This window comes from Diaporthe batatas, assembly GCF_019321695.1.
Source record: "Diaporthe batatas strain CRI 302-4 chromosome Unknown Contig00009, whole genome shotgun sequence".
NCBI lineage: Eukaryota > Fungi > Ascomycota > Sordariomycetes > Diaporthales > Diaporthaceae > Diaporthe > Diaporthe batatas.
The window spans coordinates 1,685,389-1,702,645 of NW_025408556.1; the positions used below are offsets into that span (position 1 = coordinate 1,685,389).

The following is a 17,257-nucleotide window of genomic DNA, read 5'->3' on the forward strand; positions in this document are numbered from 1 at the left end:
AAGAGCCCCTGCGGTGACTGATACACGGAGTTGAGTTGCCCAGGAGTGGGGACACGCAGAGAGAGGGATCTCTCAAGCTCAATTGACCGAGCAAGGCGCCGCTCCACCTGACAGGTCGAATATCACAGCTCTCGAGAGTTCTGAAATCCCACGGCGTCATTGTAATATTGCTGGCAACCCACTCCAGACTTGAGCCCAGTGGCGAGCCTCACTCTGTTGGCCCGGAAGTACGGTGCAGGTAATATAGTTGCGATCTAGGAACACGAAGCTCAACAAATCATAAACGTAATACGAAAGTAAAGGGGTCGAGTTAAGGCCCATAAATGATGTCACGTCCCTAATCGGTTGCAGTCTCCGAGGTCAGGGCTTGTGTCCTGATAGGGCTGTCAAGCAACCTGTTGGTTTGACGGTGCATGAGGAGACGATCACGATCCAATGCGGATGGGTGTCAAGGTCAGGATCCACTTTTTGGAATACTACCCTTACGTTGAGAGACCGGTCAACAACGGTAGCAGACCATGTTTATATAGCCTATCTTATACCATTTGGACAATCTTCTCAACTCTCACAGCGTGCATGGCTTAGGACTTATGTCAGTGGCAGCGGGCAAGAGGAAGGCCGTAAGGTGTCAGTAGAGATAGTCAGGTTCGATAGCACATGAGTTACCACTTTGGATGCCACCTCATGGACCTGCCCGCAGACAAGATGGAGCTTCCAATGCGGAGACCAATCAATCCTTCGATGGCACTGCAGATCAGGCGAACTCGGGAGCCACACCCGAGACATGCCACCCAAACCCGCCGGGGCATTCGCCATTGGGGCGGGCCTATCAGCCTGTATCGCCGGTCATGCAAGAATTCGGAAATCGCTGCATAGATGTGATACGTCTTGTACTAGAAGCGGGCCAAAAAAAATCTCTCTCTGGCTTCCTCTTAAATCTCGCTCTGAAGTTGGCAGCCCCCTCAAGCCACGTGCCTTTCTCCTCGCAGCGTCCATAACTTCGATTACAATCTTTGGAACAATGGTCAGTATGGAAGAGAAAGGCAAGCGAGACGCTGCATCAATCAACGTGTCGGAGAAGAACGATGGCGGTGCTCGGGATAGTGCGGAGGGGGGATCAGGCATGCTGGAGAAGCAGACCCGGACAAGGAGGCTGTTCAGCACACCACAACTCTTCGCGTTCTCTCTGGTATATCTAGGGACATGGTATTCCATCGCTACGTAAGTGAATTTGGGTCCCACATTCTCTTGTGTGCAGAGGACTTCACCTGACGTGCTCCGCCAGGAACATGTACTTTGCCCTGAACAACGGCGGGCCGGCCGCATGGTTCTGGAGCTACATCATCGTCCTGGCCGGCGTGCTCTGCCAAGCCGCGACTTTCGGCGAGATGGCGTCCATCCAGCCCATCGCGGGCGCGCAGTACTACTGGACGTGGAACTTTTCCCCGCCCAGCTGCAGGCGGTTCCTTACTTGGATGCAAGGGTGGATGACTTGGACAGGTCGGTCACACTCCCATTCCAAGGTTGTCTCTGCACTCCATCTCGAACACGCTGATTTATACTCGCCTCAGGCTATGTCGCGCTGCTTGCGAGCTGCCTCAACGGCAACACGCTCGTCCTGGAGGGCATGATCCAGCTTACACACCCCGACTACGAGCCGGGAGGGTGGCACACGACACTCATCATCTTCGCCACCATGGCATTCTGCTCCGGGATCAACCTCTTCGCCTTTCGGCTCGTGCCGTGGTTCGAGCTGCTATCCGGGATCCTAAATGTCTGCATGCTGTTGATATTCCTCGTTGTCGTCTGGTTGTTGTCGCCCCGCAACAGCACGGACATCTTCTTTGAGACCAACGTCTCGTCTGGCTGGGATAATTATTTCGTGGCTGCGAACCTTGGCGCGCTTTCCAACATCTTCCTCTTCTGCTGTAAGTTAGCCCCCCTTGCTCACCGGAATGGGTGGTAGAAGCTGATAGTCTTGACGTTTCTAGCCTTTGAGAGTGTCATCCATATGGGTGAAGAGACGCGGAATGCCAAACGTGCGGTGCCGACCGCTATGTTCTGGGCTATCTTCACAAATGGTCTTTTGGGCCTGATCATGATCATCACATTTGCGGTACGGCTCATACCCTTTCCTATTGCGCTGACTTATCTGCTCGAGGATATGCGCTGACAAGTAGAACAACAGATTTGCATGCCCTCTGTCGACATCCTCATCAACTCATCCAGCCCCCTGGTCACCATCATCCTCAACACCACAGGGTCCGCCAAGGCGACGACCGCCATGGTATCAGGTCTTGTCGTGCTGGGAATATCGGGCAACATGGGCGTGGTCTCGTCCGTTTCGAGACTCACGTGGGCTTGGGCCCGAGACGGCGGTAAGCCGGTCACCCATCACAGAACCCTGCTGCCCCTGACTCACATGATCCCTAGGGCTACCGCAGTACTTCGGCATCGTCGACAGCAAGAGCCGGGTCCCAGCCCGGGCCATCATCATGACCTCGATCATCGTGCTCCTGCTGGCGCTGCTCAACATCGGCAGCAGCTCGTACATCGCGCTCAACGCCATCGTGTCGCTCTCCTCGCTGGCGATCTACATGAGCTACGCCATCGTGCTGGCCTGCGTTCTCTACGCGCGCCTCACGAATGGGCTTGAGCTGGGGCAGTGGAATCTGGGCAGGGCCGGCACGCCGGTAAACGTCTTTGGGCTCGTCTATACCCTGTATGCGATGATCTGGCTGCCTTTCCCTACTGATCTTCCTGCGACGGCGTCCAACATGAATTATTGTGGGCCTGTGTTTGGGGTGGTTCTCGTTGCGGCCGTCACGCTTTGGTTCGTCAGGGCCCAGCGGGGGTGGGATGGACCCAATCGTGCCGTGGTCGATTTCGTGTTGAAGAGTGAATCATGATATCAAGGACTGTGCGGGTGAGTGTCTGCACCGGGAGGCTCCGTAATTTACGCTTAAAGAACGCATGCGGCGATGCTGTTGGATGAAGCACTGAACGTGCACGAATTTCATTTCATCTATATCCCCTTGTGGGTCATCCCCCAACGCTATGGCTATTCCCAATGACATGAAAGATCTACAGTCCTAGCGCCTATGTGCAAATCAAAAAGCCATGGTGTTACAGATGCCGCATCACGAGGTGCGGTACGAAATGAAAGGGTCATCAACCGAGGACCCGAGTGTTAATGATGTCCAATAGAAGCATGATTTCCAGCTAAGCTGTCAAGGCTAAGTCATACGGCGTTATGAAGAGGTCCTCCTCTGTCAAGAGGAGTAAAGAAGTGTAAATGCTTTTTTTGGCGTGTGAGACCAGCGAGGAAGAAGAAGAGTCCGCCCACATGCAGGCTTACAGACCGCTGAGGTCCACAGGCTCGGTGATGATCTTGCCGGCATCAGGGGGGCCGTGGGTGTTGCCAGCCTCGCACCAGGCGTCGAGGTTGTTGCACTTGGCCTCCCACAGGCTGCAGCCCTTGGCCTTGTCGTTGCCGTTGATGACGGGCTCGACGTTGTCCCAGCAGTCGGTGTTCTTGTCCCAGCAGGCGGCGCTGGCGGCCCAGCACTTGGGCAGGGCGCCGGGGGTGTCGTCGGACCACGTGGCCAGCTCGGTGAAGCACTTGTTGCCGACGGTGAGGACGGTGCCGGCGGGGCAGGTGCCGGCGACCTTGGCGGTGGCCAGCTGGTTCAGCTTGAGGGCCGAGAGCGGGACGATGGGCGCGTAGACGGCCGGGCCGAACTCGGGGAACTCGCCCCAGGGCTCCTTGTAGATGTCGTAGGTGAGCGAGGGGCTCGACGCCGAGACGTGGCCCGGGATGGACACGGTCTGGGGCTTCTGGCCGCCGGTGCCGCCGGCGATGTAGACCTGGGCGCAGCCGACAAAGAACTGGGGCACGATGTGGCCGCCGTCGCGGTTCTGCAGGCCGAGGACCTCGTCGCGGACCAGGTAGTAGCCCTCGTCCAGGTCCTTGGGCAGCATGGCGCCGGTGTAGCCGCCGTTGTTGATCATCACGTCGACGCCCCACTGGCGGGTGGCGGTGTTGAGGCCGTTCCACGAGATCTTGAACCAGCCCTCGCCAGAGGCAGAGGTCTGGGCCCAGGGGTCCGTGGCACCGGCGGGGGCGATCTTCTTGAGGTAGACGGCGGTGGAGCCCTTGTGGTTGCTGTCGATGACGCCGGGCTGGGCGCCGTCGGCCCACGAGCGGTGGTTCATGACGATGCCGTCGCCGGCGTTGAGCTTGACTGTCCGGCCAACGGGTGTCTCTCCGTTCCTGCCGCAGGCCATGTCGATGGAAGAGAGGTCTGTGACGGGGCCGGTCGTGGTGTCGCCGTTCAGGTCCATGCGGATGCCAGCTGCCTCGCCCTGTCCCACTCCGTTGCGGAAAATCTCGACCATGCGAGTGTGTGCCTCGACACCGCCCAGGAGGGCAAGCGCCGTGATGAGTGAACGTGAGACCATCTTTGCTTGAGTGATCTGGTGGTGTGAAATTGGTGGTATGATTTTTGTTTCTTGTGTTGTCTTGTCTTGTTCTGTCTTCTGCTGAATGAATGAGTGAGTGACTGACTGACTGTATGTACCGCGTGAAGAACCAGGCCACAGGCCGAACGCAAGCGTTTCTTTCAAAAGAAGGTAAAAGGAATGAATGAGGACTTTGCCGTGACCTTTCTCTCCCACCCTGGCGGGCTGAGGCGCGGGCGGAGGATTTCTTTTATACGGCAGACTAGGCATGCAGGTACCGCCAGACCGTGTCCACGGATGGAACAAGCCGTCGAGACCTCGGGAGGTCCCACAGTCTGACAGTCCAGGCGTTTGCCGCCCTTGTTTACGTAGCGTTGGACGATTCTGACCCCATCCGGGGCCCACAAGGGCCACGACATGGGCCCGAGAAAGGAGATTAGTGGTGGCAAGCTTGATTGCAACCTTAAAAAACACCAGCTGAAGTGCCGCCCACCCTGCTGCGATCACTCAGTCGCTGTGCCCTGGCTGGCGCCCTTGTTGACGCCCTCGCGTGCTCCTGCATCCCGGCGGGGTCTCGCAAAGCCAAGCAATGTTTCGTTTACCGCGGATCTTGCCCCCCTTGTGCTTTTTCAGCGCCCCCGTTACACAACATATAGAGTAAGCTCGGGGGTCCCTTCTATATCCCCAATAGGTCCCCCCTTCTGCCCCTTTTCGTCAGCCTACTCCTTAAACAGATTAGTTATATCTAGATATAAGGCAACCCCTATAAACTACCTATATAAAGAATTTATAAATAATATACTTAAATTAAGGGTCCCTAATATACCTACCTATTACTTCCTATAAGGATTTTTACTATTTATAATATAATAATTTATATTAAACTAACTAATACTTCTAATATAGTTTTATTAGGCTTAAATTCCTTATCCCTAATAAAATCCCACTAAGTATAAATAATCCTTTAATATAATTAGTTAATTATTCTAATAGAAGTCCTTATAAAGGTTATTAAAAGTCTTTTTATAGAATTATTATAGCCTAATAAAAAAGATAAGCTATAAAATTTTATTAAATTATTAAGTATTAAATAAGTAAGATATATAAAAGAGTATTTATTATTAACTTTATTACTAACTTTATTAGCTATAAATAACTTACTAAATAACTATTTTTATAAAAAACTTATTAACCTATAAATTCTATTAATAATAAAAGGATTAATATATTAAGTAATTCTTCTAACCTATTAAATAAGGTTATTAATATTATACCTAATATTTCTACCCTTAAAAATTATATATATAATTTTAAAATAATAATTATATTAAGCTAAATATATTTATTTTATAAACTATTATATTACTTAATATATTTATTAATATAAGGATTTATTTTTATTTATTAAAGAGTTAATTAAAATAATTAATAATATAATAAAATACTTTTATAACTACTTAATAAACTTAAAAAGTCTTTTATACTATAATAAACTTTATAAAAATATATAAGTTAATATTATATACTTTAATAAAATAAGTAATTAATAAATTATTTTATAGAGTAAAAGGTAATAAAATAAACTTATTAATATAAATTTTATATATTATTTTTCTTTTATAATATACTTTTAATAAGTTTAACTATTTATTTATATATTTAAACTATTCTTTATAACTAATAATTTTCTAACTAACTATTTAATTATTTTTAAAAAAACTTTTATTATTAAAAGATATACTTTTATAAGTATATATAAAAAGTTAATACTTATAAAAGAATAGATAAATATATAATCCCTTAATAACTTTAAATATAAAAAACTTTATTTTATAATAAAATTCTTATTTTTATATACTTAATATAATTACCCTATAGTTAATAATTATAGAACTTTAAGAGTAGTTAAAAGTTAAAGTTTTACTATTATAAATAAAGTAAAATATTTAACTTTATTATAAATCTATTAATATTTTTATATTATAAAGAGTTTATAATTAATATATACTTATAAGTCTTATAAAATAAAAATAATTATATATTATTTTTAACTTTATTAACTTTAAGATTATTATAAAAGTTTTTAAAAAAGAAATTATTATTATTTAAATAAATATTAGAATATTTAGTTATATTTATTTTATTTAATAGATATTATTATTATTAAGTAGCTTTTTTAATTTACTTTTAAATATAATAGAATTAAAGGTCTTAAAGGATTATTATTATAGCTTTATAATATAACTTAATAATTTTATTTTTAACTTTATAAAGAATAAAATAAAATTAATTAAACTTTATACCTTCCTATACTCTTTCTCTTTAAAAATATAATAAATTAATAACTTTTAATACTTTTAGTAAAACTATAGCTTTACTTTTATATTAAAACTTTATTTAAAGTTTAAAAGCTTTTATTTAGCTATTAAATTATTTATAATAATATATTTTAGTACTTATAATAATATATATTTACTTAACTACTTTAAATAAACTATAATAATATATACCTTTTAATTATTTAAAAGAAAGTATATATTAAAATATTATTACTTATAGCTATTATAATAAAGTAATATAAAGAGAAGCTATCCTTTTAGTTAATATAATATATAGTATTAAAAGGAATATTATTTTATAGCTTATTAATATATAGCTTTATTTATAACCCTTTATTTTTTAAAAGAAAGATTAATATATAAGAAAGTACCTCTTTCCTTTCTATAAGTATATAATATATAAGTTAATCTCTTTATTTTATAAAAACACCTTTATATTAATAATCTAATCTTTTATTTAATACTTTATATAGTAATCCTCTTAACTATTTATTACTTTATAATAATTATATTAGTATAAAACTTAGTAATCTCCTTTATTTAATTTACCTATATTTATATATTAATTTCTTTATTTTTATATATTTTATAAGTAATTATAAGCTTTAAAGATTAATAATTACCTTATTAATACTTCTAATAACCCTTTTATTTAGATTTTAGTCTTTATTAAGATACTTTTTATTATAAACTTAAGGTTAAAAGAGTATTTAATAATATTATATTTCTAAATAGTATAAATATATTTACTACTTTAAAAAAGTATAACCTATAAGACTATTATAATAAATATTTAATTTAAAAGTTTATTATTATAAAGATTAATTTTATTTAATTTATTAGAAATAATATTATTAATTATATAAAACCTCTATTTAACTTTCCTTTAAACTAAATATTTACCTATTAAATAGGCTAGTTTAATATATTTATTATACCCCTTTAAAAGGACCTATTAGTAGGTATACTTATATTTAAATTAATTAATTATAAAAAACTCTTTACTATTAGTTATATTTATATTAAATTATATATTTAGATATTTAATATAAAGAGCTTAAAAAGCTTCTATTCTTTATTAGTTAAGGTAATAATATAATTAACTATAAATTCTTTTATAAGCTCTTTTATAGGTACTAATTTATATAAGGGAAGCTAATATTTAAAATTATAAGGATATTAAATAGCTTTAAGGGCTTATTTTAATAAAGTAATATATATAATATATATATTCTTTAATAGGAATAATATTCTAATAAGAGTAAATATTAAGTAAGTAGGTATAACTAATAAGAGAAAAAAGTTAAAGAGATTAAAATTAATTTTTAAGCTAAGGTAATATTTTAGACTATTAGAACTATATATAATCTAATATTTAGTATACTTAATAGGTAAATAAATATATAAATATATAACTATTATATAATTACTTTATTATAGTGTAAATTATACTTATATAAAACCTCTAATTAAGTAAAATCCTTTTATTAGATAGAAAGGAGATAAGGAACTATCTCTATTCGTTAAGCTAAGGTTGTTTACCTTAATTTAATTAGGCGGACCTTGGCTAGGAGGACGCCAAGAAGATACGTACTTTAGAACGTACATTTGGGATTTAGAAGGGACCAAGCTCGGGCATATTCTTGTTTTGATGTTCAGGGGGTAGCACCGGCAGGGGATGTTTTTAGGCTCGCTGCATCCTTTTCCACGCCGCGCGGATCCTCCCAAGGCACAGCCTAATCTAGGTGGAGTAAAAGATCTGTCAGTGAGCTGCAGGCAAGCAGATCAGAAGCCATCACGGTAGCACCGGCAGAGGCCCACCCCTGACTGCATGGGTGCCTCCCGCGGGTCTTGGCGAACATCAAGCCGCCGAGTCAGGGGCCCTGCTTGGCAGCTTGATTCGCCCAGGGGCGGACATTTGCTGGCCCAGGAAATTGGCCGCACGAACTCTCAAACGCACCGGCCGCCCCCAAGGAAAGCCAACCCAGCTGCGATCACCTGGCAGTCTGGACCAACAGCTCAGAAGTGACTGAGTGAGTGTGAGGATTTTCTGGGTCGAGATTGGGCACGGCACTCTCAAGAATGATTTGTGAAACTTTGATGCCTTGAAATGCGGTGGCAGCCTGCAACTAGGCGACTCTGCATGTTGTTGAAACCGGCTATTCGATGCCATGACCTCACAAGAAGAACAGCCAGGACAGCCAGGGCAACACGAGCTATCCCGAGATAGGAAAAAGGAGTGGTTCGACACCCCTGGCAGCCCGGGTAGTACACTAGTTCTTACTGCTTGACAGCTTCAATGACCGACAACGACTTCCACGGCCCTTCACCCCTCGTCACACTTGCGATCCGCAGCCCGACAGACCCGAGAAGCTGCTCCCAGTTCTGCAGGGTACGCTGCTTCCCGCCAAGGCCCAGCATCATGAAGTCAAGGTAGGCTGCCCACTGGTTGGGCGGGTTGTCCAGGACATCCTCCTGGATAAGCAGCCTGCTATCCTCAGCCATGGCATCCACAATGATCCGCAGCATATTCCGGGACACGTCGTCCGAGTAGTTGTGGAAGCACCGGCGCATCCAGTACGTGTAAGCCCCTATACGCCAGATTCACCAAAAAAACCAAATTAGTCGAATCTCACAAGACAAAGGGCGGCGTGCGTAAGCCAGGTACCACATAGTAGGTGGTTCCCCACCAAGGAAAAACAACGCACCTTTGACGGGCTGATCCCTGTGGAAGTCAAGCGCCACCCGCCGCACACCAGCCAGCTCGGGCTCGTCCAGCAGCCTGCCAGCCTCGAGCATCTCGGGCGTGTCCTCGAGGACGAACCGGCGGATGGGCAGGCCCGGAAATTCCCTGTGGATAGCCCTGACGGCCCCGCCCTTGCCCCCGCCGACGTCGACCAGCACAGCCCTGGCCTCGTGCTCTGAGTCGGGCGTGGCGCGTGCGGGCTCCTCATCCTCAGCCCTCACTGCCGACACCAGCCACGAGAAGTCGTAAATTCCCGCAGTCACGGGCATCCGCGACTCGACGTGCGCCATCCCCTTGAGGAAGCTGCCCACCCACGCCTCGTCCGTCCCCAGCAGCCCGTAGAAGGGCAGCTCTGGCCTCCCGTACGCGAAGCTCATCGGCACGTGGCTGGTCTCCTGGGGCTCCTTGCGCCCGTACTGCTCAAAGTACTCGGGCAGCTTGGCGTAGGGGACGAAGGCGTTGGTCCAGCTGTGACACCACCGACACCCTGGTTAGCTGATGGCCTTGGTGGTGGTACGGCATACGGGCCCCTTGTCGCGGCGGGAAACATTTGAATGGTCTCACCTCATGTTGAGGACGTGGCTGCTTGCGTTTTCGCTCCTGTACCCGACTGACTTGGGGGTATGATGGATGTGGTCGGCCCCAGTCTGCTTTAGGTAGCCCTGGGACACGAGCACTCCGCCGACGCGTCCTGCAGCAGGCATTCAGTCAACTGTACCCCATAGTGCGAGCGATTGCATTGTGGATTGAACTAACTCAGAAGGGCCTCCTCTGCATCGGTGGCTACGGCCAAGTCCTGATACGAAATGCTGCCGTCGACCGGGATGGCCTCGAAGGCTCCCCACTTGTAGAGGAGTTGGCAAGCAGCCATGCGGGCGATGTCCATGTTCACTGCGGGATAGTTAGCTTTTGCATGTCCGCAACAGTCTTTGGTGAGACTCGGTATGGTTTCGATCTTGCTTACTGTCCACCCAGATATCATCAGGCCTCTTGACCGAGTTCAGGACGTTCTGCGCGGCTTCGATGATCTTCTGGCGTTGTGCCTTGTCTGCCGCATCATCCACGTCGCTGCTGCAAAAGCCCTGTACAGCTGCGTTGAGCTGGTCCATGCCGTCTTTCACGTCCCTAATCGTGGCGTCCCTGGCCGCTGCTGCGGGCATTTTGTCGTTGGAAGCTCCAGTGGCTGTCATCTTGCGAGAGCCCGGTGTGTTCTATCGAGTGTCAAAGAAGGTCCAAAGGAGGGCTTGATGAGAATGGTTTGCTGTTGCGGCCTCCTCAAACATGTCGAGTTGCCCTCAACTTATGTAGACAGCTTGAACGACAGGCTCACCTGATCACGTCCGCCACGCGAGGTTTCGGGCGCCATCCGAGGGGTCGGCCAGCTCCAACAGGCAACCGCCTACGCAGGTGACGAGTGGTACACAAGCTGAATGTGCTTCTGCAGGCTGAGCAAGGTTGCCTAGGTACTTTGCGCATGTTCGGCGATTGCAACCTGGAGTATGGCTTGAAATGAGGGTCCCGAGGTCCCTTTGGTGAAAGAGCGGATCTGTAGACAGCAATGGGGCTTACAGTCTTTCCTGTTACAGCTGGCCGACGGCCTGATTCACCGGGCCTCGAAGTCTGGCCCACATCGGAGCCGCATAGAGTGATCATCCACGGCGTACCGACCCGGTAAATCTGGGAAGCTCATTTGTCGGCCGGCCATCTTACTGCTGTACGTGCTTGGCATCTCACGCCGAAGTCTCCAGAACTGTGGGTCGCGCACGTAAGCTCACGCCGCATGTGGAAGTGTTTGCAGGGGACTTGGTGTCGTTTGCAATAGAAGTGAGCATAGGAAATAGATGACACCTGGACTCTTTCTGATAGGCCGCCCACTGCAGCACCCGACATGAGGCCCCGAAGTGGACGACAAATTCGTTCTGACTCTTATGCAATCGTCTTGTTGTCGGTCATTGGCCCTCTCGAAGGAGAATGTGTGCTTCAGGATCGCCAAGTGATGACCTTGCCGTGACCTGGCGCCACTTCGAGGTCCGAAAATGCCGAGAGTACATACAGCAATGTTTCGGATGAGCCGTCTGTCGAGATCACCGACCTCGTAGACGGCATCATCCAACCACCTGTTGATCCCCGATGATCTTCGAGCAGGCCCTGCCAGTGCTGGTTCGGCGGCTGAGTGAGGTGGTGTGAGGCTCCTTGGATCTGCGGGACGATCTACAGACCACCGTACTCGATTGGATTATATGTTTGGTGTTTGGCTGCCGTTCCAAATGAGAGCAATGGCGATGTACATGAGATTCTGCGAGTGGTGATCAGTGTGGGTAGGGAAATGTTGTGAATTCTCTGGAGCAGCTGGAGCTTAAACGAAGTGGTATAGCGTCAGCTACTCGTATGGACGTCATGCAGAATAAAAAGAATGAAAAGGTGCTTGTTGATGTGTAGTGTTTTGCCCACAGTACAGGCATGGAATACAAAAGCTCCGCGAGCGTTTGTGTTGTGTTGAAGCGTTGTAATGAACGATCGCAGCCGGATGAATCACCTCAACTAGAGGTACCCCGGCAGCGTGAGTGGGCACTCCAAAAGTGAATATTCCTTCGGTCGCGCTTTCCAAAATTTAATCCAAAGACTGCTGCTCTCAAAACTTGAAAAGATCAACAACCATCTCCAGAACACACCAACCTCCCATCCACAAAACACAGCAACCCTTCCCACACACCACCCGTGGACATTAGAGAGAAGACTTGCAATCCATCACAACACCCTTCTCGCCATCAACCCACCCAAACCAACCATGCAGTTCATGCTCACCATCTCTGCCGTCATGGCAGCAATCCTCGCCGTCGCGATGCCGCCGCCAAACGCCCCTGGCCTCACCCTCACAATGAGCCCCAACGCAACCGACGTCCTGAAGTCTCACGGCATCTGGGCTCCCGACCCCGCTGCCTTCGCTCGTGGCACTCCCAACACCGCCGGCGTCGACTTTGCCGTCCAGAGCGAGCGCCTCGCCCAGTCTGGCATCGAGATCAAGGACCTCGTCTACTACACCATCGACACGGCCGCCGTCGCCAGCTCTCACGAGTCCCAGCCCGACACCCGCGCCGTCTCGGCCAGGGCCGACTGCTCCCACTGCTCGCTTTGCATGAAGGCGTGCATCCCCATGCTTCTGCTGTGGCCGTTGTAAGTTCCCCGTCCCGTTTGTCGCTGCCCCGCCATCCCAACCCCTCCACTCTTTGGTCCCTCGGCCGCCTTTGCGGATTGCACACCTTGACTCATCCCATGGTTTTGTATGTCTTTTAACTGGCTAACTGTTTTATCTGTTCGCAGCTGCGCTGCCGGCTGCCATGGCCAGTCGTATTGCAATGGTTGCGGACCCATTATCCCTGGATGGAGCACTTGAGTCGTTGAGTCCATCCCGGCGGAGCGTCGGGCGCTTTTACATGTCTCTGATCTGGTGGTCATGCTGGGGGAAGAACATTCCAGGGCAGATTGGAGGATATCTGGTTGTCTTCCAACGGGGAGAGTAATAAGCCCTGATGGCTTGGTGGGTGAAGACCCTGGTTGGGTTCCTGGTTCTCATCTATAACGAAACCACTCTGAATGGGGGGTTGGTCGCCAAGGTAAAGCGACACTTGGCCTGATGCTTCGACATCGGCAGTTCTTGTCCCATCTTTCACTGCTGGGGCACCAGTCAACAAAAGCCAAGTTCTCCTTCCAAGGTTACTCCTATGCTTTGTGCCTTTGTGTCTTCGTGTGAATGCCCATGGTTCGTAACTTTGGCTTCGTCCGTCGTTCTTGCCCAGGTGGGTAAAATAACCTTTGGCCCGTCACCCTTGCATAATGCATATTGAAATTAGCCTCCTTGCAATGACATTGTGAGATGTGATGTACCATTTCGGCACACGGAAAGTAAGAACACTCCAACATGGCAAGCAGGCGAGTCGTTTCAGTTCATGGGGCCATAATTGCCTTGGATGACGAGAATTGAATCTCAGAATTCCCATGAATGGACTTGACCTGAAATGAGTCTGGCCTCCGCTGCCCATGAAATTTCGCTCGACGGCGACATCACGTTGGTCCCCGTACAATGAGTACAACGCAAAAGAATTTTATTTCTGACCTAGGTTCCATAATGATTAAATTGCGATTAGAATGAATTCGATCTAAAGGCAAGTACTGTGAGAGGAGACTACACGATGGCTTTTACTGCACAAATAAGATCAAGGAGTCTAAAAGTTAGTACACAAGCCACAAATGTGCAAGACCCACAAGCTCATGACCCACGTCATGCGCCGTACAAAAGGAAGTACACCACCGCAGAAATAGATCATCATCCGGTTCGCAAGCCAATCTTTCTTCCCATCCATAGGCCACCTCGGTTAATAAGCCCCCATAGCAGCTCTACATGTAACACCAATGCATTCGGCCGTTTCTTCTCGTCGCTATCTGTGATGCTGTTCTGAGCAATCAGATATGCCTCCCTCAGTTTCTTGAAGTCATCCTCGCCCATGTTGCCATGCAGGGCGACCTCCACATCCTGGAATCGTATCGTGTGTGGCTCTCCGACGTTGATCCACGTGTCGTCATCGAGTTCACGCCCGTTCTCTACCGCAACCGGTAGGGGCTCGCAGGGACTCACACGGGAAGTAGGACGTGACGGTGCCGGTGCCTGACTACCCTCGGCGTAAACCGAGACCCGTCTTTTGAAGAAGCTCTTCTCCCGACCTGAGATACCCGGGTGTCTGACCAACGGCAAGCAGACAATTGAGGAGCTTTTCTTGCCGATAACAATCATCAAGGTTCCTGCGATGGTCTTGTTCTCGTGGGTCCTCGATATCTGGAACGTTTTGCCACGCTCGAACCACGAGGCCGTATTTCTACGGATGAAATCCTCATCCAGAGGACTGTCTTCCCAGCCCACACACTTTTGGGAGAATCCTGATGACGTGAAGGATGGGCTAGAGGAATTTCGGCGGTTCATTGAGGTGCTGTTGGCATGTTCCGGCGTCAGATGGGTTGCCGAACTCCTCTTCGTTCCCGCATCTCGATAGGGTTCGTTGATAGGAAACTCTGCCAGTATTTGATCTCGTTCCTGTTCTGCCGTACCCATATTCTCGTCTGGTTGGTTTGCACCAGCGTCAAAGCTGCAGCGTCGGTCTACAGGCATGTAATTAGTGAGGGAAGGAATGAAAGCAGTTTTTGAAAAGGGCTCCTAGGCAGAAGCTCACCAATGCTCCCAAAAATTCCAGCGGGTGATCCTTTGCCGGTGCTCTTGTTGTATTTGTTCCCACCTATAGTAGAGCAGTCAATGTTGATCTTAAGCGGTGGTCGATCTTGAGGCTCTGCCATTGCCACACTTGAGCAATCAAGGCCGTTCAACTGGAGACAGGTGTCCGGCACGTAAGTGGTGAAACTTGTCCAATATATTATGTGTGAGAGCTGACTGGTTGTTTTTTGTGGCTCACTTGAGCCACAGAAAACCGCGAGGCCGAGAAGCGCCCTCGTCAGCCACGGGCGTCTTTCCCAAGTCGGCCAGTCAGCTTGAAGGGAACGATGGCGGGAGAAAGTAGCCGTGTGAGGTCATTGGTAGCCACTTAGCTCAGATTCAGAAAGAAGTAGGCAGTTTTAGGGCTGAACCGATCAGCATGGACATTGACATGGTGGTGGCTGGGTAAGAAACGATACCACGCTTTTTGAGAGAAAGACGAGAAGAGATCAGCGAGATCCCATCATCAGTAACAGAGTTTCCCCAATTCAGCAGAAACCGGATGTCGTAGACTGCGTTGAAGAAGCATTTGAGCCTGCGGAGAGATATTCTCGGATAGAGACGAGCCCTGGAGGGGGAAGAGGACGAAGAGGACAGACAATGAGCACGTTGACTGGTACAATAATACCTCAGCTCTCATAAATATTTCGATTATTCAATGCGAGTATTTATTATGATGTGCGTCTCTACCCGTTGACCCACACGGCCAGGCTTTTGTGCCCTACCGTCTAGCCCCCCTGCCATTAAGTTGTCAGAAGCCATAATGAAGGGCTCTGCAAAAGTAAAGTGAGAAAACTCGAAGGCCATGAAGATGCAACTCTAATCCGCCTTCTTGATATCATACTCCAAGAACTGAAAAGCATAGTTATCGTTCCCCCCGTAACGCGTGGCATCCTGGACCACAGCCTCCATCAACTTGAATCCCATGCGCTTGTAGATTCGGAAACCCCCTGCCATCCCGAGGACAAAGATGTCCATGTTCATCTCTCGTGCCTTCTCAATACCATGCCTGAGAAGGGCCGTCCCCACGCCCTTTCCCTGGTTCTCCGGGTGCACTGCAAAAAAGTCCAGCACTGTAGAGCACACTTGGATTAGCAGTCATCCCAGTTATTCAAGCTTGGACGACAGACATCAATAGCAGAGTGGAGCTCGATATACTTACGAAGATACTCCTTCCTCGCCAAGTACTCAATCTTCCTCCTCGTGATAGGCGCATCCAGCTCATCCGACTCGTCATCCGGGTTCCAGTCCGCGGCATCTGCCACCTCCTCGATCTTTGCCCTCTCCTCCGTGGTGACGTCCGGGACCTTGCCCTCGGGCCACACGGGGCTGCCATCCTCTTTGCTGTGATACCCAGGAGGGAGCTTCCAGCGGGCGTACCCCAGAAACTCTCCAGTTTCCGGATCAACGGCCTTGAAATGGCGGAGGAGCGCCCGGTCCTTGAGGAGGTTGCTGTGGTATTTGAGGTTAGCTAAGAAAAGAACAAACGAACGAATAGTTCCGTGCCATCCATGCAGATGTGGGGGGTTGCGTGCGGGTTGGAGACGGCCCTGCAGCCAGCCAGGGCCCCTCGTCACCTGTACAAGCCTGAGACATGACAACTTCTTTGATTCTTGTGGTGCTCATGACCTCTTCGTACAGAAATTGCTTACCGTGGGGAGCGGGCGGTGCACGCCTCAATGACTCGTGGTAGGGTCGAATGCTTCCAGACGATGCGCCAGTTAGGGTCTTGCCAGAACGACGACATGTTGTTGCGGGCTACATCTGCGCTGTCTTGGATCGTGCAGCCTTGGATGACGTAGTCGGGCATGGTGACGTTGCAGAGGGAGATTCTGCGACAGAGATTCCAGAACAGCTCAAAGTGCAATAGAGTGGAAGCTGTAACTGTCGGGTTTCATTACGGTCTTGAAATGTTTCTCAGACTCGTACCTGCCAGCGCCATGAATCAAAAGTGAAGGCAATTAGCTGTGACGTTAAATACTTCACAACGACCGGGTCAAGCCGAGTACAGTTGATAATCACTGAGCGATCCCACGGAGTAAGAAATGCAAAAAATTGCAGCCTGCTCCCGCTCAATGATGCTGATCCTGTTCCTTCAGTGGCACACAAATGTCTTATCTGCGGGAACAAAACCTTGTACAGGGGTATTGATTGGGTCTCTGGCCCCATGGGGTGCAATTTCGGGACCCCATGACCCTAGAAATCCTCAGGAAACAGTTGCGCCGCAAGCCGACAGGTCTGGACAGGTGTCAATCTCCGATCTCACGTCTGACAAAGCTAGGCAATTCATAAATATCTAGGCATACGGTTTGTGCATCTCTGACCGGCGCGGGTTCCTTTAGCTCACTCGCTAAAGCTGAGCCGGTCTTATGGTAAGCCGGGATGACTATGTCGGTACCTTTTGCGGCGCTTGACCGAAATTCATCTAAAACTGCATCTTAGCAAGTATCA

At 47.7% G+C, this 17,257-nt stretch overlaps 5 protein-coding genes across 5 annotated transcripts; 2 read left to right on the top strand and 3 right to left on the bottom strand.

Moving 5' to 3' along the window:
- Positions 1-1,021: 1,021 nt before the first annotated feature.
- Positions 1,022-2,909, top strand: KVR01_007876 (uncharacterized protein; the record flags this gene model as incomplete). The annotated part of the gene is made up of 6 exons (XM_044794563.1): positions 1,022-1,221; positions 1,286-1,500; positions 1,572-1,928; positions 1,992-2,116; positions 2,189-2,378; positions 2,434-2,909. 6 exons carry the CDS (start codon positions 1,022-1,024, stop codon positions 2,907-2,909), a joined length of 1,563 nt encoding a protein of 520 aa, XP_044642854.1.
- Positions 2,910-2,987: 78 nt separating this feature from the next.
- KVR01_007873 (uncharacterized protein) lies at positions 2,988-5,012 on the bottom strand. Its single transcript, XM_044786235.1, has one exon. It carries the CDS (start codon positions 4,729-4,731, stop codon positions 3,355-3,357), a length of 1,377 nt encoding a protein of 458 aa, XP_044642851.1. The 5' UTR covers positions 4,732-5,012; the 3' UTR covers positions 2,988-3,354.
- A 3,743-nt stretch (positions 5,013-8,755) lies between these two features.
- KVR01_008317 (uncharacterized protein) lies at positions 8,756-11,405 on the bottom strand. Its single transcript, XM_044784569.1, has 6 exons — positions 10,877-11,405; positions 10,511-10,757; positions 10,303-10,437; positions 10,111-10,237; positions 9,509-10,014; positions 8,756-9,391 (listed from the first exon to the last, which is right to left on the bottom strand). Exons 1-6 carry the CDS (start codon positions 10,910-10,912, stop codon positions 9,081-9,083), a joined length of 1,362 nt encoding a protein of 453 aa, XP_044643295.1. The 5' UTR covers positions 10,913-11,405; the 3' UTR covers positions 8,756-9,080.
- Positions 11,406-12,334: 929 nt separating this feature from the next.
- Positions 12,335-12,940, top strand: KVR01_007685 (uncharacterized protein; the record flags this gene model as incomplete). The annotated part of the gene is made up of 2 exons (XM_044786856.1): positions 12,335-12,720; positions 12,868-12,940. 2 exons carry the CDS (start codon positions 12,335-12,337, stop codon positions 12,938-12,940), a joined length of 459 nt encoding a protein of 152 aa, XP_044642663.1.
- A 2,685-nt stretch (positions 12,941-15,625) lies between these two features.
- Positions 15,626-16,616, bottom strand: KVR01_008117 (uncharacterized protein; the record flags this gene model as incomplete). Its single annotated transcript, XM_044793089.1, has 3 exons — positions 15,626-15,879; positions 15,969-16,258; positions 16,459-16,616. 3 exons carry the CDS (start codon positions 16,614-16,616, stop codon positions 15,626-15,628), a joined length of 702 nt encoding a protein of 233 aa, XP_044643095.1.
- Positions 16,617-17,257: the final 641 nt, after the last annotated feature.